This window comes from Saccopteryx leptura, chromosome 2, assembly GCF_036850995.1.
Source record: "Saccopteryx leptura isolate mSacLep1 chromosome 2, mSacLep1_pri_phased_curated, whole genome shotgun sequence".
Classification (NCBI taxonomy): Eukaryota; Metazoa; Chordata; class Mammalia; order Chiroptera; family Emballonuridae; genus Saccopteryx; species Saccopteryx leptura.
Window position 1 is genome coordinate 286,528,667 of NC_089504.1, and position 23,307 is coordinate 286,551,973.

The following is a 23,307-nucleotide window of genomic DNA, read 5'->3' on the forward strand; positions in this document are numbered from 1 at the left end:
GTATTTCTTTCTCTTTCTCTCCTTTTTGTCTCTTAAAATCAATAAATAAATATTTTAAAAAGAAAAAAGTCTTCAGCCTGACCAGATGGTTGCTCAAGGGATAGAGCATCGACCTGGGACACTGAGGTCCCAGGTTCAAAACCCCGAGGTCACTGGTTTGAAGCCCAAGGTCTCTGGCTTGAGCGAGGGGTCACTGGCTCATCTGGAGCCCCCGGTCAAGGCATATCTGAGAAGCAATCAGTGAACAATTAAATTGGCACTATGAATTGATGCTTCTAATCTCTCCTTTTCTGTCTCTGTTTATGTCCCTGTCTCTGTCTCTCACTAAAAAAAAATAAATCTTCCTCATTCATCCTCCTTTGCCTTTCCTTCAGGTTATTCTATAACTTTTTAAAAACTGAATAAAATGACAGTTCCCTATAGGATGGGAAATTTTATTTCCCATCCTATAGGGAATTCAGAGATGTTTCTATAGTATGCAGTTGTAATGTAGTCTTTGTAGAAATTTGATGCTGTGAGGAAAAATCTTATCTTGTGTGACCTGTGGTGGCACAATGGATAAAGCATTGACCTGGAATGCTGAGGTTGCCGGTTCAGAATCTTGCCTGGTCGGGGCAGATAAGGGAGTTGATGCTTCCTGTTCCTCCCCCCCCCCCTTTCTTTCTCTCTCTCCCCCCACCACTGAAATGAATAACTTAAAAAAATTAAGAAACAGGCCCTGGCCGGTTGGCTCAGCGGTAGAGCGTTGGCCTGGAGTGCAGGGGACCCGGGTTTGATTCCCGGCCAGGGCACATAGGAGAAGGGCCCATTTGCTTCTCCACCCCCACCCCCTCCTTCCTCTCTGTCTCTCTCTTCCCCTCCCGCAGCCAGGGCTCCATTGGAGCAAGGATGGCCCGGGCACTGGGGATGGCTCTGTGGCCTCTGCCTCGGACGCTAGAGTGGCTCTGGTCACGGCGGAGCGACGCCCCGTAGGGGCAGAGCGTCGCCCCCTGGTGGGCAGAGCGTTGCCCCTGGTGGGCGTGCCGGGTGGATCCCGGTCGGGTGCATGCGGGAGTCTGTCTGACTGTCTCCCCGTTTCCAGCTTCAGAAAAAAAAAAAAAAAAAAAAATTAAGAAACAAAAATCTGTCTAAAAAGATTATGTTGAGACTGTGCTAGAAAGGTCCTAAAATCTAGGAAACCCTATTTTCTAGACATATTTTTGACATGTGCTGGATCAGAGTTTCTTTTTCTCAACAGGCCAGTCTGCCATCTATCCAGGAGGAAATGCAGCACATAGCTGATGGTGCCAGAGAGGTAGGAAGTGTGACTGGAACCACCGAGATCAAACCAGACCCAGACCTAGGAAAAGGCAGCTCGGAATTGGGCTGTGAGACTCGGTACCCACTGCTGTTGCCTAAGGGCGTAGTCCTGAAACTGAAGCCAGTTGCCAACTGTTTTTCTAGGAAGGGCTGGAGACAGAAGCGGTCATCAACCCTGAAGCCCCTCCTTATCAGACCCAGCCCCTCTCTTCAGCCTAACTCCAACTCTGGGAAAATACTGCCTAGATCAACTCAGTCTGAAGCCCCTCCAAGCAAAATGGTGGTCCGGATTCCTCACACAATCCAGCCAGCCACTGTTTTACAGACACTGCCAGCTGGCCCTCCACTAGGGGTTACTGGGGGTGATAGTTTTGAGTCCTCAACAGTATTACCTACTATACCCCCTGAGGCCAGGACCAGCTTCCCTCTGTCTGAGCCCCATACCCTGCTCTCCTCTGCTCCTGTGCCCAAAGTCATGCTGCCCTCACTTGGCCCTTCTAAGTTTCGAAAGCCATATGTGAAACGGCGAGGCCCAAAGAGAAAAGGGACCAAGGCTTCTCTCTGTCTAAAGTCGGTCCCCCTCATCAACTCTGCACCTGTTATCTTTACTGTTCCCGCCACCACTGTGAAGGTGGTGAGCCTAGGCGGTGGCTGCAACATGATTCAGCCTGTAAATGCCGCCGTGGCCCAGAGTTCTCAGACCCTCCCCATCACCACACTTCTGGTTAACCCTACTTCTTTCCCCTGTCCATTGAACCAGCCCCTTGTGGCCTCCTCCATCCCACCCTTAATTGTCTCTGGCAACTCTGTGAGTCTTCCTGTTCAGTCTACCCCTGAAGATAAGGTCCAAGTGAGTATGGACATTGGTTGTCCTTTGGATGAACAGAAAAAGGCCTTTAAAGGACTGGTACCCAAATTAGAACCCCAGGAACTATCTCCTCTGTGTTCTACTGTCTTCCCCAAAAAGGAGCACAGTCCAGGACCTCCACCATCAGATAGAGTTTGCCAGGAAGAACTGTCAGAGAGCAGTGCCTATGTATGGACTGTTGTGAAAACAGAGGAGGGGAGGCAAGTTGTGGAACCATTGCCTCAGGCCTTCCAAGAATCTCTGAGTTCTCCTGGAGATTTAGAGAAAAGTGTCAAAATGGAACCTAAAGATCCTGGTGAGGTAGTTTCCAGTGGATCCCCAGAGCAGACCATTTGTGATGAAATCAAAGAAGAATACTCTGTGGAATTAGACACTGGCTTCCCAAGTGAAGAGTCAGGTGGTGCAAGAGAAGCAAAGAAACAGACCGTCTTACAAAAGGAAGAGAGGAGTCAACCAGCTAAAACCCCTTCTGCTTCTCAAGAGCCTCCTAATGGAGCACACTCGGGAAACGTGAGCAAAGAATCTCCAAAGAATACTTCATCCTCTGCCGACCCTGAAATGGTGCTTAGCAACCCCCCAGGGAAACCAAAAGACTTATCCAACATTGATATTCAGTCAGCAGGGATCCCAGCTGGGCCAGAAACTGGAGGGGAGAAGGATGGGCCAGAGGAAGAGGAAGAAGAGGACTTTGACGACCTTACCCAAGATGAGGAAGATGAGATGTCATCAGCTTCTGAGGAATCTGTGCTCTCTGTCCCAGAACTCCAGGTAAGAGTTGAGAAATATTTTGTGGACTCAGTGATATGTTAAATTTATCAATTGGAGGCCTGTTCTGCGGTGGCGCAGTAGATAAAGCATTGACCTGGAATGCTGAGGTCATTGGTTCAAAACCCTGGGCTTGCCCAGTCAAGGCACATATGAGAGGCAATCAGTGAACAACTAAAGTGAAGCAACTATGAATTGATACTTAACCCACCCCCCTCTCTCTCCCCTCTCTGTAAAACCAATTTTTCAAAAAAAAGTCTTTAAAAAATTTATCAGTTGGCTACCTGCTTGCTTGCACTATAGGTAGTTCTAAAATCATTTTTATTTGACTTTTGAATGCATTATGGGACTTAACTTTGAGTTTGAGATGAGTGAGAGGGAAAGGGTAAAATTTGACTTACTATGTTTGAATTAAACACATTCTAATGTTATTTGAATGCCTAAAAAATAGGTCAGAAGTATGGACTATGGCATAGGAAAATTATCTTCAGGATAGTGGGGACCTTTCCAAACACATCCTCTCTCCCCACCCGCCCCCCACCTGCTGTCAGACAGCAATTCTAGCTGCCCCTGTGATTCCATAACTCAGAGATTGAGGCTAGATGGTTGTGGTACCTGCCCCCCTTACACACACACTTGGATTGCTAACCTCCATTCCTCTTGAAAAACTATGCAGACAGCAATTGGGGAGACATTACCAACCCTTATGAAGACTCTTTGGGGGGGTTGCAGGAAACAATGGAGAAACTGACTTGGCTCGCATCTGAAAGGCGCATGAGTCAGGAGGGTGAGTCTGAGGAAGAGAACTCCCAGGAAGAGAACTCTGAGCCTGAAGAAGAAGAAGAAGAAGAAGCAGAAGGAATGGAAAGCCTGCAGAAAGAGGATGAAATGACAGATGAAGCCATAGGAGACCCTGCTGAGAATCCTCCTAGCATCTTTGCCTCACCCCAGACTGCTCCAGCAGTGGAGACCAGCAGGACCCCACCAGGTGAGATTGGGAAGTCTATATGAAAGGCAGGTCTCAGTTGGCCTTGTTTTCTGTAGGACATGTGCAAAGTGGCTAGCTTGTAAACCAGGGGGCAAGTTTTCAGGGGAACTCTTGGATGGCGCCTACAACCTCGCTTCCCCAAAACACATTTTTTTTTTTTTTTGTATTTTTCTGAAGCTGGAAACAGGGAGGCAATCAGACAGACTCCCGCATGTGCCCAACCGGGATCCACCCGGCACGCCCACCAGTGGGCGATGCTCTGCCCATTGAGGCGTCGCTCTGTTGCAACCAGAGCCATTCTAGCGCCTGAGGCAGAGGCCACAAAGCCATCCCCAGCACCCGGGCCATCTTTGCTCCAATGGAGCCTTGGCTGCGGGAGGGGAAGAGAGAGACAGAGAAGAAGGAGAGGGGGAGGGGTGGAGAAGCAGATGGGCGCTTCTCCTGTGTGCCCTGCCAGGAATCGAACCCGGGACTCATGCATGCCAGGCCGACGCTCTACCACTGAGCCAACCGGCCAGAGCCCCCAAAACACATTTAACACGGAGGAGAGATGCTTAGAAATTTAGAATGTTATTCTCATCAGCTGCTAGATTTGAATCAGATTCATACTGGTTCTTAATTCATCAATCACATACAAGGTTAAAAGGCTGTTTATTTCAGAAAGCACTGCTTATCCAACAAGACGTAGTCCCTTGAGAGCCCACATAAGGCCATCCTCACTCTAGAGACTACTGACTCTGAGAGAGCTGACCAGACACACACAGACATGCATGCCTCTCGTACCATTCTCCCAGAAGCTTTTCTCCTGAGTTGTTTGGATGGGGTGGGGTGCATATGGTGGGGTGGGAAAAATAGGGGTTTTAGGGATGAAGAACTAGTCTTTTTTTCACATGTACTCTAAGGAGAGAGCATCAAAGCTGCTGGAAAGGGCCGGAGCAATCATCGAGCTCGCAACAAGCGGGGCAGTCGGGCACGGGCCAGCAAGGACACCTCCAAGCTGCTGTTGCTATATGATGAGAACATTCTTGAGCGGGATCCACTCCGGGAGCAGAAGGATTTGGCCTTTGCTCAGGCTTATCTGACCAGGGTAGGCAAATGCTACTCCTGTTAACTGCCATTTCCTCTGAATGAGGCTGCTTCTCCATTAAGGGTCGGTGTTTTTAAAATGAAGTCTGCTTTTCAGGCTCCACAACAGCCTTCTATGCCTCTGCCTTTGCTCTTCTGGGGTTACCGAGAGATCTTTGTGAGACAATCCCAAGGAGACAGTTTTCAGTCATAGCAGGTTTATTGTCATCAATAAACCTTAGCATCACCCCTCTTTTGCCCCAAAATTAGAGAAAGATGATACCACCATCATCAGTAAGACAGGTTCAGATGACTGAAAGTCTTCCTGTACAGGTACGAGAAGCCCTGCAAAATGTCCCTGGCAAGTATGAGGACTTCCTTCAAGTTATCTATGAATTTGAGTCAGGTACTCAGAAGCAGACTGCTGTGGATCTCTACAAAAGCCTGCAAATTCTGCTCCAAGACTGGCCTCAGCTGTTGAAGGACTTTGCTGCTTTCCTGTTGCCTGAGCAAGCTCTGGCCTGTGGATTAGTAAGTAATTGGGCAAAGACAACACATTGGGATTCCTGGGTCAGAGCAAGACTGGGTGTGAAGAGAGTTGTTTAACACTATTCTAGTCTCCCAACTGCTTCCCGTCAACCTTCTCCTAACCCGAGGTATTAAGAGCCCCCTTCTTTACAGACAATGATCTTCTCAACTCCATTCTCCCATTTACTTCACATGGGGATAGGTGGGTTTACCTTTAGTTGCCAGTGAAGACGTTAGTTAAATTGTATGATCTTTGTTTCTCGTTATTGTCAAACAGGCCTTATTGAACAGATATTTAATGAGAGCCTATCATGTATCAGGTGAAGTCCTAGATACTAGGAATATAATAATTATAAAAGACTAAAATCCTTGCCCTCATGAAGTTCACATTCTCATAGGAAAATTCAGATAATCAACAGTAAAAGATATTGCAAATATATATACAGGGTGTGGCAAAAGTAGGTTTGCAGCTGTGAATACATGAGTTGATTCTTGTATTATTTCTTTTTAATTACTGTAGTATTTTTCATACAAACAACTATAAATCTGCTTTCCCCCACCCTGTATAAAAATGATAAAATAGATGTAAATAGTATATAGTATATGATGCTTTATAGTGATAAGTTCTACAGGAAAATAAAGTAGGAAGTGGGAATAGAGAGTAGTTGATTAAATAGGTGAGGGGTGAGGTGTTGCAATTTTATACATAGTGGGTTGAGAGGACCACTGTGCTGACATTTGAAATGTTGGAGAAAGTGTCAGAACAGGTAGTTCTGGTTTTTTGTCACTACTGGTAAACACAGTAATAAAGGATGTAATGCGGTTGTGTTGATAGTCTTAAGGCAGTTAAATGATAACGGAGTGGTTGCGTGTATCATGCCAGTCTTCTCTTCCTGTGTTATAAGGATCAGAAGAGTGTATATGTGAAAATTCTTTGTAAACTGTGAATGCTACATCAGTTTGTCTGATTTCACAATCCATGAAGCAAGAAACAACTTGGGATATGTACATCTCTTAAAGCTTTTTCATTCACATTTTAGTTATCTTGGGTCAGTAGACTGCAGTAACCCAAGGTGGATAGATTCTAGAGGTCTTCAAAAAGATTGCACAGTTGTAAACTAGAGCCCCCACACCCTAGCCCATTTTTTCTTGGTTCTTATGCTTAGAATCCTCCATTCCTGCTCTAGCTGTATGGGTGACTCCTCTTTTGCCCTATTTTCACTCTGGTAGTTTGAGGAGCAGCAGGCTTTTGAGAAAAGTCGCAAGTTTCTTCGGCAGCTGGAAATTTGCTTTGCAGAGAATCCCTCACACCACCAGAAGATTATCAAGGTTCTCCAAAGTTGTGCAGACTGCCTGCCCCAGGAGATCGCTGAGGTATTTTTTTCTCTTCCTTTCCATTGTCATCTGGGCCTTAGGCCCTTCCCTTTTCTCTTTCCCTAACCTAGTCTATATCCTCTTGCTTCTGGTGTACCATGCACTTTCTGAAGGGATGAAGAAGGCCAGTGACTTTTTTGGCTTGACAGAAGCGTAAAACACTTAAATAGGGGGTGGTTGCCACCTGAACCAGAACTTGACTGATCTTCACAGGCTCAGGAATGCCATCAGTGCCCTGGAAGGGAAAACTTTAAGGACGTAGGAGATGGGGCTTTAGAGAGGCTTGACTCATTGTTCTGCTTAGGTTAATGCCTGATCAATGGAGCAGGATAAACCTGTCTGACCAGGCGGTGGCGCAGTGGATAGAGTGTCAGCCTGGGACACTGAGGACCCAGGCTTGAAATCCCGAGGTCGCTGGCTTGAGTTTTGGGTTGCTGGCTTGAGCTTGGGATCATAGACATGGTCCTGTGGTTGCAGGCTTGAGCCCAAGGTCACTGGCTCAGCGGTAGCCCCCTAGTCAAGGGACATATGAGAAAGCAATCAATGAACAACTAAGGTGCTGCAACTGTGAGTTGATGCTTCTCATCTCTCTCCCTTTGTATCTGTCTGTTCTTATCTCTCTCTCTCTTACACACACTTTCTCTTACTAAAAAAAAAAAAAAAAGAATCGAATATATTATTACTCCTTTCATGTAGGCAAGCAAGTAGGGAGAGGAAGTTTAAGAATTCTTAGGGTATGGCCAGTTAGCTCAACTGATTAGAGTGTTGTCTTTTTTTTTTCTTTTTTTTTTTTTATTATTAGTATTCATTTTTAGAGAGGAGAGAGAGAGGGAGAGACAGAGAGAAAGAGAGAGAGGAGGGGGGAGGAGCTGGAAGCATCAACTCCCATATGTGCCTTGACCAGGCAAGCCCAGGGTTTCAAACCGGCGACCTCAGCATTTCCAGGTCGACGCTTTATCCACTGCGCCACCACAGGTCTAGAGTGTTGTCTTGAAATGCCAAAGTTGTGGGTTCAGTTCCCAGTCTGGCACATGTGGGAAGTGACAAAAGAATGCATAAATAAGTGGACCAACAAATGAATGCCTTTCCCTCCCTCTTTCTCCTTCCCTCCCTCTCTCCCTCTCTCCCTCTCTCCCTCTCTCCCTCTCCCCCTTCCTCTCTCCTTCTCTTCCTCTTACTCCTTCCCTCCCCCTCCCTCTCACACTCCTTCCCTCCCTCTCTCTTCCTTCTTCTCCTTCCCTTCTCTCTTTCACTGCCTCTCCCTCTCTCTCCTCCTCTCCCTGCCTCCTTCTCTCCCTCCCTCCCTCTCTCCCTGTTTCTCTCCTTTTTCTTCCCTTCTTCCCTCCCTGCCTCTCCCTCTTTCTCTCCCTCTTTCTCTCCTTTTCCTGTCCTCCCTCCTTCCCTTCCTCTCTCTCTCCCTCCCTCCCTCTCTATCCTTTTTCTCTCTCCCTCTCTCTCTTCTCTTTCTCTTTCTCTTCCCTCTCTCCCTCTCTTTCCCCCTCTCTCTCTTCCTCACTCCCTCTGTCTCCCTCTCCTCCCTCTCTCCCTTCCTCTCCCTCCCTCCCTGTCTCCCTCTCTTTCCCTCTGTCTTTCTCTCTGCTTCTCTCCTCCCCCTTTTTCTCTCCCTCTTTCTCTCCCTCTCCCTCCTTCCCTCCCTCCCTTTCTCTCTCTTCTTTCCTTTTTCTGTCTCTAAAATCAATTTTCTTTAAAAAAAATACATTTTTAGCCTGACCTGTGGTGGCGCAGTGGATCAAGCACTGACCTGGAACCATGAGGTCGCCAGTTCAAAACCCTGGGCTTGCCCGGTCAAGGCACATATGGGAGTTGATGCTTCCTGCTCTTCCGCCCTTCTATCTTTCTCTGTCTCTCTCTAAAATGAATAAATAAAAATAATTTTAAAAAAATACATTTTTAGCTGTTGGGCCCTTTTCAGGTAGCTAAGTTGGTTAGAGCAGTGGTCCCCAACCCCCGGGCTGCGGACCGGTACCAGTCTGTGAGCCATTTGGTACCGGTCCGCAGAGAAAGAATAAATAACTTACATTATTTCCTTTTTATTTATATTTAAGTCTGAACAATGTTTTATTTTTTTAAAAATGACCAGATTCCCTCTGTTACATCCATCTAAGACTCACTCTTGACGCTTGTCTCGGTCACGTGATCCATTTATCCGTCCCATCCTAAAGGCCGGTCCGTAAAAATATTTTCTGACATTAAACCGATCCGTGGCCCAAAAAAGGTTGGGGACCACTGGGTTAGAGCATTGTTCCAGTATGCTACGGTTGTGGGTTCTATCTCTGGTCAGGGCACATACAAGAATCATCCAGTGAATGCTTAAATAAGTAGAACAAATTGATGTTTCTCTCTCTCTAAAATTCATTAAAAAAAAAAGAAAAAAGAGGACTGACCTGGAGTGGCACAGTGAATGGGGTTTCGACCTGGAATTCTGGCGTCGCCAGATTGGGGCCCGGGGCTTGCCTGGTTGGGGCACACATGGGAGAGGTGGCTGTGGATTGATGCTTCCGCTCCTTCCCCATTGCCTTTCTCCCCCACACCGTTCTTTCTTTAAAATCAATAAATTTTAAAAGTCTAAACAAAAGAGGCTTCTGTATGTTTCCCAGTTGAGTAGGAAATTAGAACTTGGAAGTATATAGGATTGGTTTGGAATATGGCCTAGAGAGGCTCTGGAAACAATTTTCCCTCTACAACTCTTCCTAGCTCAAGACACAGATGTGGCATCTCCTCAAGGGCCACGACCACCTACAGGATGAATTCTCCGTCTTCTTTGACCATCTGCGCCCAGCAGCTAGCCGGATGGGTGACTTTGAAGAGATCAATTGGACTGAAGAGAAAGAGTATGAGGTACAGGCCCTGAGGCTGCAGCAGGGTTGGGAAGGGAGAAGGCCTTGTGTAGGAGGGATAATCTCTCCAGAGTCTGTGTTTTGAGTGGCACTAAATTCTCCCCAGTTTGATGGCTTTGAAGAAGTGGCACTGCCTGACGTGGAAGAGGAAGAAGAACCTCCCAAGATACCCACAACCTCAAAGAACAAAAGGAGAAAGGAGATTGGAGTCCAAAATCATTATAAGGTACACCGAGTTGTTGCAGATTGTCCATTTGTTGTGAATCAAGCCTTGAGTTACTGCCTAAGTGTTTCTCTGGCTTAGTCAGTGTGGTGCAGAGCCTCCAGGATCAGAGGCTGCTGTGACATGAAGAGCCCATGGGAAGAACAGGGCAGTTGCCAAGGAGGCCCCACTCCCAAGTGCTTCATTTGAAAGAGCTAGTTCCCTTTTTTTGTTTTTGGTCAAAGTTATTTCTCTTACCCTAGGATCTTAATGTTTTCTCTTCTGTTCATGTGAAGAAATAAAACCAAGATTTCCCATTTTAACAAGTTTAATAATGATCATAATGGCTAGTACTTAGGTGTGTTACAAAATATCATGTATCTCTTGGAAGTATTTTACATGGATTATTCATTTAATTCTCACAGTAATCCTATGAAAAGATTGCTCTTAATTTGCATTTTACAGAATAGGAAACTGAAGTACAGGGAGAGGTCATTGCTAGGGTCTCGTATTTAATAAATGGCAGTGCTAGGATATAAACCCAGGTAACCTGGCTCCAGAGTCTGCTCGTACTTGCTGCTGTCTACTGCTCTTCAAGAAGTAGTCTTTTGCCCTGGCAGGGTAGCTCAGTTGGTTATAGTGTTGTCTTGATACACCAAGATTGTAAGTTCGATTCCCTGTCTGGTCACATACAAGAATCAACCAGTGAATGCTTAAGTAAGTGGAACAACAAATTGATGTTTCTCTCTCCCTCTCTCCCTATTTCCTCTCTCTAAAATCAAATTTTTTAAAAAAAAAGTAGTCTTTTTTTCTGTGTGTGTGTGACAGAGAGGGACAGATAAGGACAGACACAGACAGAAAGGGAGAGAGATGAGAAGCATCAATTCTTCATTGCGGCACCTTAATTGCTCATTGATTGCTTTCTCATATGTGCCCTGACTGGGGGCCTACAGCAAACTGAGTGACCCCTTGCTCACGCCAGTGACCTTGGGTTCAAGCTTATGAGCCGTGCTAAAACCAGATGAGCCCATGCTCAAACTTGCAACCTCAGGGTTTTGAACCTGGATCCTGGGCATCCTAGTTTGATGCTTTATCCACTGCGCCACCACCTGGTCAGGCAAAAAAGTAGTCTTTTAAATCCATGTCCCTGAACTTCATGTCTTTTACTGTTTCTTTGGGGAAAACTGCTTCTTGGCCATGGCCAGTTGCCTCAGTGGTAGAGTGTTGGCCAGCGTGTGGACACCCTGGATTCAACTCCCGGTTAAGACACATAGGAGAAGTGACCATCTGCTTCTCCAGTCCTCCTTCTCTCCCTTCTCTCTCCCTTCTCTCTCCTTTCTCTTTCTCTCTCTCTCTCTCTCTCTCTCTCTCTCTCCCTCTCTCCCTCTCTCTCACTTTCTCTCTTTTCCCTTCCCCCTTCCCGCAGCCATGGCTTGACTGGTTCGAGTGCCGGCCGTAGGCACTGAGGATGGTTCCATGAAGCCTCCACCTCAGGTGCTAAAAACAGCTTAGTTACATTGGTCCCAGATGGGCAGAGCATCGGCCCCATAAGGGAGTTGCTGAGTAGATTCTGGCCAGGGCTCATGTGGGAGTCTGTTTCTCTGCCTCTCTACCTCGCATTTAAAAAAGGAAGAAAAAAGAAACCTGCTTCACAGTAGCTGAATGACCTTGGGCGATTTATTTAATCTTTCTTTGTTTTAGTTTCTTCATCATCGATTAAGATAATGATACTTATGCCTTGAGTTCATTAAACAGAAAGGTATCATCAGTGAGCCTTCCATATGTACAAAGCTCTCAAAGGGATTGAAAGAGATGGGAGAGTACAGGACACAGGGAGGGAGAAACAGACAGATGAGTGAGTAGATCATATGCGATATTGCCTAGTGATATTGCCTCACCTTATATTTGACTTAAATAGTTTCTTGAAACATCTGGCAACTGGAATATATGTTTTAGTATCATTTAAAGATTACTTTAGAGATTTATAATAGGCTTTAAACGAGTTTTGGTGTTGATTTCCTCAGGCAATGTGAAGAGAATGTGTATAATAAGAGAAAGGATGGGGTTTGGGGACAGGTGCCAGGTTGAGCTTTCTTTCTTACTACCAAAATGCTTAACACCTAACCAAGTCCAGGTATATCCTAGGAGGCTGAGTGGCCAGATGGCACCAAGGACTGTGCCTGTTCATGCCATGAAGGAGGTCCCGATTCCAAGCAGAAGAAGAGCAAAAGGAGAAATTGTAGCCACTGCAGCAGCAAGGTGAGAGGGGGAACTGGTACCAAGGGGTATCAGAGCTGGCTTCCTAGATGCTCTGGGTTGCCTTACTGTAAGGGTATTGTTTTCTACCACAGATGCAGACCTTGCATGCACACATAGAATACAAATAGAATCATTTAGTAATATATCATGGGCCCTGGCCAGGTAGCTCATTTGATGAAAACATTGTCCCAAGGTTGTGGATTTGATCCCGTCAGGGCACATACAAGAATTAACTGAGGCCCTGGCTGGTTGGTTAGTGGGTAAAGCGTCAGCCCAACATATGGACATCCTGATTTCGATTCCCAGTCAGAGCACCCAAGAGAAGCGACCATCAGCTTCTCTCCTCCCTCTCTACCTTCTTTCCCTCTTCCTCTCCCACAGCCAGTGCTTGACTGGTTTGAGCATTCATCCCAGGTGCTGAGGATGGCTGGGTTGGTCTGAGCACATCAGCCCCAGTGTGCCCTCTTTTCTGCCCTCTATTCTGGTTGAAGCACATGTGGGACTCTGTCTCTCTATCACCCTTCCTCTCACTTAAAAAAAACAAAGAACCAATGATGGCATGAATGAGTGTAACAACAAAATTGATGTTTCTCTCTCTGTGTCTCTCCCTTCCTCTCTAAGAAATAAAAAAGCTCTTGCCAGATAGCTTGATTGGTTAGAGCACCGTACCAAAGCACAGAAGTTGCTGGTTCAATCCCCGGTGAGGGCATATACAGGAACAGATTGATGTTCCTGTCTCTCTCCAGTGGTGGGATTCAGCCAGTTCCCACCAGTTTGACAGAACCGATACCTAATTATTTGTTAAGTACAGCGAACCGGTTGTTAAAATGGCACTTGTAATCAGGGTTCTCTCTAAGGTGGGCACCTGGGCAGCCGCCCAATGTGGACAACACAAGTTTACATTCCTTACCATTTTTAACGTTCATCTGAGCAACAGTGTATTCTGAGCACCTGTAGTAATGTTCATTCTGTCCATAGGTGAATAAAATTTGACAGAATTATGCTTATAATAGTTACTTACTCATTTCATAAAACTCATTATACCTTTGATGAAATGTTACCTTTTAATTCCCTCACATTTTTTACTTCAGCAAAAAAAACATATAGCCTGACCAGGCGATGGCGCAGTGGATAGAGCATTGGACTGGGATGTGGAAGGACCGAGGTTCGAGACCCTGAGGTCTCCAGCTTGAGCGCGGCTTATCTGGCTTGAGCAAAAAAAAAGCTCACCAGCTTGGACCCAGGGTCACTGGCTCCAGCAAGGAGTTACTCACTCTGCTGAAGGCCCGCAGTCAAGGCACATATGAGAAAGCAATCAATGAACAACTAAGAAGTCGCAACGCGTTACGAAAAACTAATAATTGATGCTTCTCATCTCTCCATTCCTGTCTGTCTGTCCCTGTCTGTCCCTCTGACTCTCTCTCTCTGTCTCTGTAAAAAAAAACACATATAATGTAAAGAGAAAAAGTGCCAAACAACCAGAGGGTGACAAGCTGTCATTGGAAATATCTTAAATAACAGTTTTATTGTTTTTTGTCAGGTATTTAATTTTTTTATTAATATTCTAAAACTCTTTCTTATAATCTAGTTTTGTGTACCTCTTTTGTTGTTCTTATTTAAATACCATATTTTTCGCTCCATAAATCACACTTTTTCCCAAAAAAAGTGGAGAGGAAAATGCCCATGTGTATTATGGAGCAAAAAAATACGGTATTTTATTAAATATTTTAACACACCATTTGGTTCAGAATATTTTTTTCTTATTTTCCTCCTTAAAACCTTAGGTGTGTCTTATTATGGTCAGGTGCATCTTATGGAGCAAAAAATACAGTATTAAATGCATGAAATAATAAACTACCTTTCAGTATATCACTTTTTTTTTTTTTGTATTTTTCTGAAGTTGGAAACGGGGAGGCAGTCAGACAGACTCCCACATGCGCCCAACCAGGATCCACCCGGCATGCCCACCAGGGGGCGATGCTCTGCTCATCTGGGGCGTTGCTCTGTTGCAGCCAGAGCCATTCTAACACCTGAGGCAGAGGCCATGGAGCCATCCTCAGCGCCTGGGCCAACTTTGCTCCAATGGAGCCTTGGCTGCGGGAGGGGAAGAGAGAGAGAGGAAGGAGAGGGGGAGGAGTGGAGAAGCAGATGGGCGCTTCTCCTGTGTGCCCTGGCCGGGAATCGAACCCAGGACTCCTGCACGCCAGGCCGACGCTCTACCACTGAGCCAACTGGCCAGGGCCTATATCACTTTTTTATACTTAAAACAGTCATTAGGGCAGAGAACCGGTTGTTAAATTATTTTAATCCCATCACTGTTTCTCTCCCTTCCTCTCTCATTGAAATCAATAAATAAAAATTAAGAAAAAAATCAATAAAAGTATATCATGGATTTTGCATTTAAAAGAGAATCCAGCGAGTCAAGCTTTTGGAGTTGTAACAAAAAAATCAACCAGGTCGCCTGACCTGTGGTGATGCAGTGAATAAAGCCTCAATATAGAATGCTGAGGTTGCTGGCTCAAAACTCTGGGCTTGCCCAGTCAAGGCACATACAAGAAGTAACTATTGAGTTGATGCTTCCTGCTCCCCCTCACCCTTACTTTCCTCTCTCTCTCTTTCCTCTCAAATCAATAAATAAAATTTTTTAAAAATCAACCAGGTCAAATAAAAAAATCAACCAGATCAAATAGTTTCTTAGATATTTTGTTTGTTATTTTCGGGGTTTTTTGTTTGTTTTGGGGGGGGGGTTGGTGAAACAGACGAGAAACATCAACTTGTAGTTGTGGTACTTTTAGTTAGTCATTGATTGCTTCTCATATGTGCCTTGACCTTGACCAGGGGGCTCCAGCTGAGCCAGTGACCCCTTACTCCAAGCCAGTGACGCATGTCTATGATCCCATGCTCAAGCTTGCATCCTTGGGGTTTCAAACCTGGGACCTCAGTATCCCAGGTCCATCTACTGCACCATCACCAATCAGGAATATATATGATATATATATTCTCGTATATGTATGTACATATATATGTGTGTGTGTGTATTGTTTGTTTGTTTTTAATGAAATAGACCTGTCTCAAGAAAACAGACTCTAAAGGTAATGCTGGTTCTCTAGAAAAGGATTGGTTGGCAGCAAAAATACAGTCCTTAGGTAAAGGAATGGTTGAATCCAGCACTCTATTCTGGGCATTTAAAAATCCTTGGAGCAGGTATGCACCTTCATTGACTTGTTGAGCATCATGGCAGGGCCTCTTTCTTTTGCTGGCCCCTAAGACAAAGGAGGTCAGGAGACTCGTTATCCACAAGGTCATCCCTGCAGGTCTGTGACAGCAAATCATACAAGACCAAGGAGCTGCATGAGTTGGTGGGTAGCAGCCCCAACCGAGAGGCGAGTCCTATGCTTGGTGCTAAGGAAGCCGGGGAGGGCAAAGGCATGGTGGAGGAGGAAGCCCCAGAGGAACGAGAAACCACTGAGGCAACCCAGAGCAGGACTGGCAGGAGTACCCGAAAGGGAGAGCTGCCCATTCAAGGTGAGTAATCCGGCTGCCAGCCCAGCCTTTCTTTATTTCTTACTCTCACATACTTCTAGCAAAAACATCTTTAAACCTGGATAAATAAGTCTTTTCAGGTATAGACTACCACCTCTCTTACTAATGAACCAATAGAAAACCCTTCTCCTGTCCAGCCTTAATTTTCTTTCCTGTGGCATCAATTCTCTTGCAGAACTATGAGTGCTGCAAAATCATGTGATACAACCTTTCCTATTCCCATTCCTGAATCCCTTCCCTTTATCTCGAGTCCTTTGTGATTTGCATTCTAAAAACAGCATTCTCAGCTTTGGCAGGCAGATTTTATTTTATTAGTGACTTTAGCCCTGACCCCCACCTCACTCTTTCAGATTAGAATTTTGTTACAGTAGCTCAGCAGAGTGACTCTGTGGTAATTTGTAATTCTTAGGTGCATCTCTATCCTTTCCATACTTTTAGATCTTTGTTTTTCTCCTAAGTAGGATTGTCAGTGGGGAACACTTTGCTGTCCCCTCAAGAACTGACTCTTACAGAAGGGCGACTCCTGGATGACACACTGCCCTGCTCACCAGAGACTCCTCAGCTTCCCTCCAAAACTGGAACTGTTCTAAACACCACTAAGACAAACCAGGCTGCACCTGAGGTTCTCTCCTGCTCTGAGGCATCCCCCAGGCTTCAGCATGAAGGGGAGGCCCATAAGGAAGTGAGCGGCTCTGAGACTTCCGTGCGTGTCTGGGATACTTCAGAAACTCAGAAATGGCCTGGAGCTGTTGAATCCCCTGCTTCCTTCCGGAGTCACGTTTCCTCAAGGACCAGAGACTCAGGAAGAAGACAGGTGTCTGGGAAACCAGATATTCAAGAGAGCTGGCTACCTTCGAGCAGAGTTGGGTTGAAGACATCAGACAAGCAGTCCCTTGTCCACGAATCTTCATCAGGAATTGACACATCAGAGACTTCTCCCAAAACCCCTGCAGGAGGTTCGGCTAAGGACAGTGGGATACAGGTCAAGGGTCCAGAGGGGGAGCAGCAGCCAAAGGCCACAGAAGTCACTGTGTGTGCGAACAACAGCAAGGTCAGCTCCACTGGGGAAAAGGTGGTCCTGTGGACAAGGTAGGTAGGGATGGAGCTGTGTGTGTGAAAAGCATATGGACCACATCCATGTTACTAATTTAGGACTAATCATGATACATGGGTTACAGGGAAGCTGACCGTGTGATTCTCACCATGTGCCAGGAGCAGGGAGCACAGCCCCAGACTTTTCGCATCATCTCCCAGCAGCTAGGAAATAAGACTCCTATGGAGGTGAGTGGGTGCAGCCCTGCAAAAAGCTTCGAACCCGAGAGGAACCAAGGAGAGGGCCTGGCATAAAGAGGATGGGTTGGCCAACTAAGAGAAAGCACCAACTGCTCATTTTAGAGGTCTGCCTTGAGAAAGGGCTCGACTTGTCAGGGTGTAGTGGTTCTAGAAGAGAAAGGTCCCGAGATCCCATTCTAGTTTTGTTTTAGGACTTTGGGAAAAAAATTTAGCCACTGAACCTGAGTTTCATAGTCTAGGAGAACATAGCCTTCACAACCTGTGTAGAACAAATAAGATTGTTCAACTTTGTATGTAGTGCTTAATGTTAAAATGTCACTAACTTAGGAACAGGGACACAGCCTTTCACCTCTCCTCCTAGGTCTCCCACCGTTTCCGGGAGCTCATGCAGCTCTTCCACACCGCCTGTGAGGCCAGCTCTGAGGATGAGGATGATGCAGCCAGCACCAGCAATGCAGACCAGTTATCTGACCATGGGGACCTTCTGTCTGAGGAGGAGCTGGATGAGTGAGACTCAGCGAGCCTGTGGGTGTCGTGTGCATAGGATCAAACCCCACAGGCACTCTGATGAGGGGAGGGTGGTTTGTTCCTTGCTTGCATACACCTTGAACTCAGTATACACAGCTGAAGGAGCAGGGGCCAAGGACAAGAAAAAAGGCTGAGGGTGTGCGTGGCTCTGCCATCCTCTGTCTCACTCTAGGTCTGTGACGAAGCCTTTAGAAATTACTTTGTAAATACCGTTGAGGGAGAGTGGGGCTCAGCTCCACTTCTACCCTTTTCACATTTTTTGTCCGGATGGTACACAGTTATTGTGATTGAAAGCACGGTGTTTCTCAATTTAAGTGCACGTGTTGGTGGCCAGTCCCAAGATACTGAGCTCCTGCATCCAACACTTTTTATTGTAAACTAGTACTTTCCTTTTCTTAGAACTTTAGTCCACGAGGCTGTCACTGCCCTGGTAGCACTGGGCCAGACTGCACAGCTCCTGCAGCAGCTCATCTAGGTCCCCCTCTTCCACTCCGGCATCCAGGAAGCTGGCCCAGCGCCGCAGGTCGAGTTTCGTGAGCTCCTTGGCCAAGTCTCCCAGGGCCCGGTTCAAGGATGAAGAGGAGCAGAGGGCCGCAAGCACTGAGATGCTCTCCACTGCTGTGGAGGAAGAGAAAAGGGAGACCTGTCGTCAGATTATTGTTCTACCCTGAGACTCTGTTGCATAGATAGGGAAGTCTGGTTCTTTAGTTAACTTGATTGTAAAGTAAAACTCAAAAAATTTTGTGTGTCGTCCCCTTAGTATACTAGTACTGCAGAAGAAGAACACTTCTCTTCAGGAATCAGAGTGAATAAAGAAATGTCTGACCATTTAAAGTAACTTATCCAGGAAGTGACAGGTAAAACATCTCCCATGTTTAAAATCTTGGTTTTCTTCACCTACACATACCTGTCCCACTTGGCGGATCATCCAGAACCAAACTCTTCTCGCTGCAGCTTGAAGAGAAGAGGCAGGGATAAGGAGGAACCACCTTGCAGGGAGTCAGCAGCAGATGGGAAGAACTGGGGGCAAGAGAACAGCAGTTGAGAAAGGGTCAAGGGAGGTCTGAGGTCTGGAAGGAGAGGAGGAGCAAGCCTTTACTGACCTCCTGACTCTAGGCTGCTGCTGTTGCAGATATTGGGCCAGGACTTCTTCCCCAGTGGTGCATGCATGGAGCAGGGAGGGCAGAGGTGTCCCTGGAGTGAGATGACTGCCAGAACAAAGCCAAAATCACCTTTCATCTAGGGCAGCGTGAATAAGAAACTAGGAATTATGTTCTCAGGCCACTGGCTGAATCAGGATGCTCAGTCTTTTTTTTTTTTTTTTTAAGTGGGGCAGAGGGAAGAGGAGAGGGGCAATGCCATGAGACTGTTCAGAGGTATTAGGGGGAAAGGACATGAAACAAAAGTCTGACAAGGATTCCTAGGGACCACCAGTCCTCACCTGGTATGGCATGTTCTGTCTAGACCCCTCAGCACCACTGATTGGGCAAAGCAGCGTGTTCCAGAAGGGTCCCCACATGCAGACAGTGGGGTCCATGGGGTGGCCCCTCCAAACTGCACCAGGGTATCAGGAAGGGACTGGGTTGGAGCCAAAGGGAAGGGGATGGTTGCTCCAGCTGTCACCACCTTAAAGGTTAAGGACAAAGTCAAGTTAGAACCCTGGCCAAATAGGTCAGTTGATGAGAGCATCGTCCAGAAGCACAGAGGTTGCCAGTTTGTTCCCGGTCAGGGCACATATGGGAACAGATTGATGTTCCTGTCTCTCTCTCTCTCTCTCTCTCTCTCCCTTCCTCTCTTTCAAAATCATTGAACATTAAAAAAAAATCAAGTTATAGAGCTTTTACTCAGTTCTGACTCCACCTCTCAAAAAGCTTCATACCTTTCTCCCAGAGAAGGTTAGCATATCAGCCAGTTGAACCATGGAAACTGGTAAGGAATGTAGGCGGTAAGGAACAGTGACCGTGTCCAGGGCTGTAGCCAAGATGGCACTGCAGTGGAAGGGCAGAGTGGCCTATAGAGAGGAGATTGGGAAGAATACTTGGTCTTTCAACTCTGGAAAAGATAGTTGGAGGCATAACAGTAACAGACAAGCACAGGACAGTGCTCTAAGAGGCCGCATCATAACTGAATTCAAGCTGAGGTTTTGAGAATAGAGCCAGTAACAGGCTGCTTGGTGAACATGCTGGGGTCCCTGTCACTAGCAGTCAAAACAAGAGCACCAAGCCTTACGTCATAATGCAGGTGAGGGAAGTTGACCGGTGGCTCAGGTCGCAGTCCGAGACTCCCACCCAGGGACAAGGGGCAGACCAGAGAGCTGTGAGCAGACAGGTGCACCAGACCGAAAGCTGTGTTTAACAGACGATAGATGTTTTTCTGGGGCTCCTAATGAAAGAAAATGGTTTGTTTTAAGCAACTTTCTCAATGGGCTATCATTTCCTGATTTTTCCCTCCATACCCTGTGAGTTTTTTTCTTCCCAAGTTCTACTCACCCCAAGACTGTAGGGACCAGGGAGCAGGCCCCAGGTTATTATTCCTCGCCCTGAATACTCATCTTGTAGCAACTCTGCAGCCTTAGCACCTACCCCAGAGAAGCCATCATGCAGGTCACACAGGATCTGGAAGCCCTGAAGAGAGGTGAGCGGTGAAAGATAAAGATAGTAGGATGAGCCTGACCTGTGGTGGCACAGTGGATAAAGCGTCGACCTGGAAATGCTGAGGTTGCCGGTTCAAAACCCTGGGCTTGCCTGGTCAAGGCACATATGGGAGTTGATGCTTCCAGCTCCTCCCCCCTGTCTCTCTCTCCTCTCTCTCTGTCTCTCTCTCTCCTTTCTAAAATGAATAAATAAAATAAAAATAAATTTAAAAAAAAAAAAAAAAAAAAAAGATAGTAGGATGAGAAGAGTTTCTACCCCAGTATCCACCATGCCACAGCGCTACCTGCAGGTAGTCACATTCCTCCACGTAGAAGTGCAGCCTGTCCTCCAGTTCTTCCAGGTACCTGGGTTCTTTCAGGATGCTCTCCCCTTGGCCAAAAGCCTCCAGGCGACCTGCTTCCCTATCATACATAGACACAATTCAAAATTTAAAGTACTCCCTTCTCTTCCACACCCCCATCCCAAAATCTCTTGTTTCAGGGAGGGAGGAGAAGATGGGCTTCAAGAGCCTCGTCCAACATTGGTGGAGACCTTCTATAGTTTCTTGCCTCGGTCTCTGGGGGTCCCCCTACCCATCATGGTTGTATTTCTGAATCACACAGATGCTCCGGGGATGGAGATGCACTCTGAGGAAGTCTGACCAGACTCTGATGCTGCCCTCTGTGGGGATGAGTGGCTTTGGAGTTGTAGTAGTGGTGAGTGGTGTGAGACCTGAAGAAAAAGCCAAAGAAATACACCTTTCTCCATGTTCCTGTTCTGCCTGGTTCCCTATCCTGCAGTATCTGGACAAGTCTCACCTTTGCCATTGGGAATGGATTTGACCCTCCAGATACCATCACTACTCAGGACTCCCTAGAAGGGATGAGAAAAATCTACATTTAGTTCCAGGCAGTCTAAAGGCAAAAGATTTATCCCCCCCTGATTTTGCTGGCCACACCCTATCACCCTCTTTCTGTTCATGTAGTCCTTGAGGAAGAAAAGTGCTTTTTTCCAAAATACTATTCTAAGGCATTTAAGATTAAAAATCCTCTATTTCTCTGCTCCGGGAAAGGCACTCTGGTGGTAGCACTGGCTTTAAAAGTCTCTCGCTCCCCCTCCCCAGCCCCAAAGGCCCTTTTTTTGCATCTCTAACTTGTTTCCTTAGCCCATTTCTTCTACAGCTCACTTTTCCTAAGTCTGTGACTTTCTAATTAAACTTTTTCTTATAATTTGGAAAAAAAACAAAAACCTGCCCAGGTAGCTCAGTTACATCAACATTGCAGGTTCTAGCCCTGGTCAGGGCACATACAAGAATGATCCCATGGAACTGACCTGTGGTGGCTCAGTAGGTAAAGCGTCGACCTGGAATGCTGAGGTTGCAGGTTCTAAACCCTGAGCTTGCTGGGCGCATGCGAGAAGCAACTATGAATTGATGCTTCCCTCTCCTTGCCCCCCTTACCACTGTTCTCCCTCTCTCCTCTCAAAAATCAATAAAATCTTTTTTAAAAATCAACCAACGAATGCTTAGATAAGTGGAACAACAAATCTCAAATAGAAATTAAAAAACTGAAAAAAGTTCAGGCAGAGACCCTCACCTCTGCACTCAGAAGATCCTGGAGATAAGGGTTCTTGGAACAGAGTTCCTCTTTGTGTGTGGTGAGCTTCCCCTGCCTGAAAGGAATTGAAGACTGGTCATAGTTTCCATTTGTTTTCCAGCTTCCCGTAAACATTTTCCACCCTTCTCCAAATCTTAAATACCATGCTATTCCAGCGTCTAGTTGCTTGTCCCTGTAGAGTCCACTTTCTTCTTTTAGGGAGCTTAAACTACCTGCACAAAAAAACCAGGCAATGTTAGATTAAAGCCCTCCCAGCCTTCAGCTAACCTTCCTCTGCTCACCTGACAACCTGCTGTCACCATCCCTCCAGCACTTGGCGCTTCCAAGTTTTCTTGACTATATACATGAGTTGGGGGGAAAAAAGACTTGCCTAAGAGAATCTAGATTCCATCTTTAGCTGTGGGACCTGGGACAGAGAACACACCCAAGGGTCTCTAGGGACAAGCAGTCCATTCCAGAGATGGGTCTTGAACAGGATGAAGTTTTGCCTTGTCGCGTCCGTGGGGTTTTTTGAATATTGAGGTTATCTCTGCCCTTGAGCCTAGTATGTTCGGAAAATCTTGAAGCTTAGGGATGCTAGAAACTCCGCCCTAGAAGAAGAAAATGGGCATTGGCTGACCCCGGCCACCGCCTCACCCTTCAAATCCATGAGGATGAGTCTGGGCGTGTATGTCTCCTGGCCGTGTAGCGTTTGGCCGATCCGGTACAGGACATCGGGGCATAGTTCCCCCGGGGGCTCCTGGGCATGGGTCGGTTCGCGCAGTGCAGCATCCTGTAGAGGCACAGAAGGACTGGACTCGGGAGTGGCTCATGTGGCCAAGCCGGGAGTAAGGACGAGGGATCTGGAAAAGCTCCGCTGGGGCAGCCGCCTAAAGACCTCACCTGCTGATTCCACCAGTGCGCTCCCACGAAACCCGCAAAATGTCCTAACTGCAAAGTGAGCACCTCCTTTGCCCCGCCCGCCATGCTGCGCGGCTTCACCGGCTTGTAAAGTCGCCTCCTGCCCACTCGCTACTTTCAACCGATTGGCTCTGCTGGCTTGTGGGCGGGGCCATGTTCTCTGCTCCCTATTGGTCCACAAATGTATTTTCCTTAGAGGATAAGCGACTCATTGGACTTTAAGACAGCCCCACAATACCGCCTCTTCCTGTCGTGGACCAGTCCTGCTTACTCTTGACTGTCAAGGGGCGGGTTCCACGACGGAAGTTGTAGGTTCCGGAACCTATTCGCCAAGCTGGAGCCTTGTTGGTGTTGTTTTCTTTGCATCTCACGTGGATTCTCTGGCAGCGCTAACCAAACGTTTTTTAAAATATGGCCAGCTTTGGCCTGACCTGTGGCAGCGCATTGGATAAAGCGATCTGGAACACTGCGGTCGCTGGTTCGAAAACCTAGGCTTGCCTGGTCAAGGCACATATGGGAGTTGATGCTTCCTGCTCCTACCCCCTTCTCACTCTCTCTTAAAATGAATAAATAAAATAAAATATGGCC

The 23,307-nt window shown here is 46.6% G+C and overlaps 2 protein-coding genes across 8 annotated transcripts in view; one reads left to right on the forward strand and one right to left on the reverse strand.

Moving 5' to 3' along the window:
• GON4L (gon-4 like) overlaps window positions 1–20,918 on the forward strand; it is a 105,878-nt gene extending 84,960 nt beyond the window's left edge. For all 6 annotated transcript variants that reach the window (XM_066362234.1, XM_066362233.1, XM_066362236.1 and 3 more), the window contains 14 exons: window positions 1,238–2,935; window positions 3,665–3,920; window positions 4,823–5,007; window positions 5,319–5,516; window positions 6,744–6,887; window positions 9,603–9,746; window positions 9,852–9,971; window positions 12,093–12,206; window positions 15,521–15,731; window positions 16,211–16,838; window positions 16,928–17,030; window positions 17,404–17,549; window positions 18,331–18,427; window positions 20,827–20,918. In XM_066362234.1, coding sequence (XP_066218331.1) covers window positions 1,238–2,935; window positions 3,665–3,920; window positions 4,823–5,007; window positions 5,319–5,516; window positions 6,744–6,887; window positions 9,603–9,746; window positions 9,852–9,971; window positions 12,093–12,206; window positions 15,521–15,731; window positions 16,211–16,838; window positions 16,928–17,030; window positions 17,404–17,549; window positions 18,331–18,379 — 3,996 coding nt within the window. In that variant the 3' untranslated portion in view covers window positions 18,380–18,427; window positions 20,827–20,918. The remainder of the gene's footprint in view (window positions 1–1,237; window positions 2,936–3,664; window positions 3,921–4,822; window positions 5,008–5,318; window positions 5,517–6,743; window positions 6,888–9,602; window positions 9,747–9,851; window positions 9,972–12,092; window positions 12,207–15,520; window positions 15,732–16,210; window positions 16,839–16,927; window positions 17,031–17,403; window positions 17,550–18,330; window positions 18,428–20,826) is intronic.
• MSTO1 (misato mitochondrial distribution and morphology regulator 1) lies at window positions 17,842–22,827 on the reverse strand. Of its 2 annotated transcripts, none has more exons than XM_066362242.1 (14): window positions 22,702–22,827; window positions 22,456–22,591; window positions 21,962–22,031; window positions 21,799–21,874; window positions 21,022–21,076; window positions 20,797–20,935; window positions 20,508–20,625; window positions 20,060–20,194; window positions 19,800–19,952; window positions 19,450–19,581; window positions 19,012–19,196; window positions 18,674–18,778; window positions 18,478–18,590; window positions 17,842–18,188 (listed from the first exon to the last, which is right to left on the reverse strand). In XM_066362242.1, the coding sequence occupies exons 1-14, from the start codon at window positions 22,783–22,785 to the stop codon at window positions 17,974–17,976; spliced, it is 1,716 nt and encodes a 571-aa protein (XP_066218339.1). In that variant the 5' UTR covers window positions 22,786–22,827; the 3' UTR covers window positions 17,842–17,973. The 2 variants fall into 2 exon arrangements, with proteins under 2 accessions (XP_066218339.1, XP_066218340.1); XM_066362243.1 differs by having other exon boundaries at window positions 17,842–18,213.
• Between the last annotated feature and the right edge of the window lie 480 nt (window positions 22,828–23,307).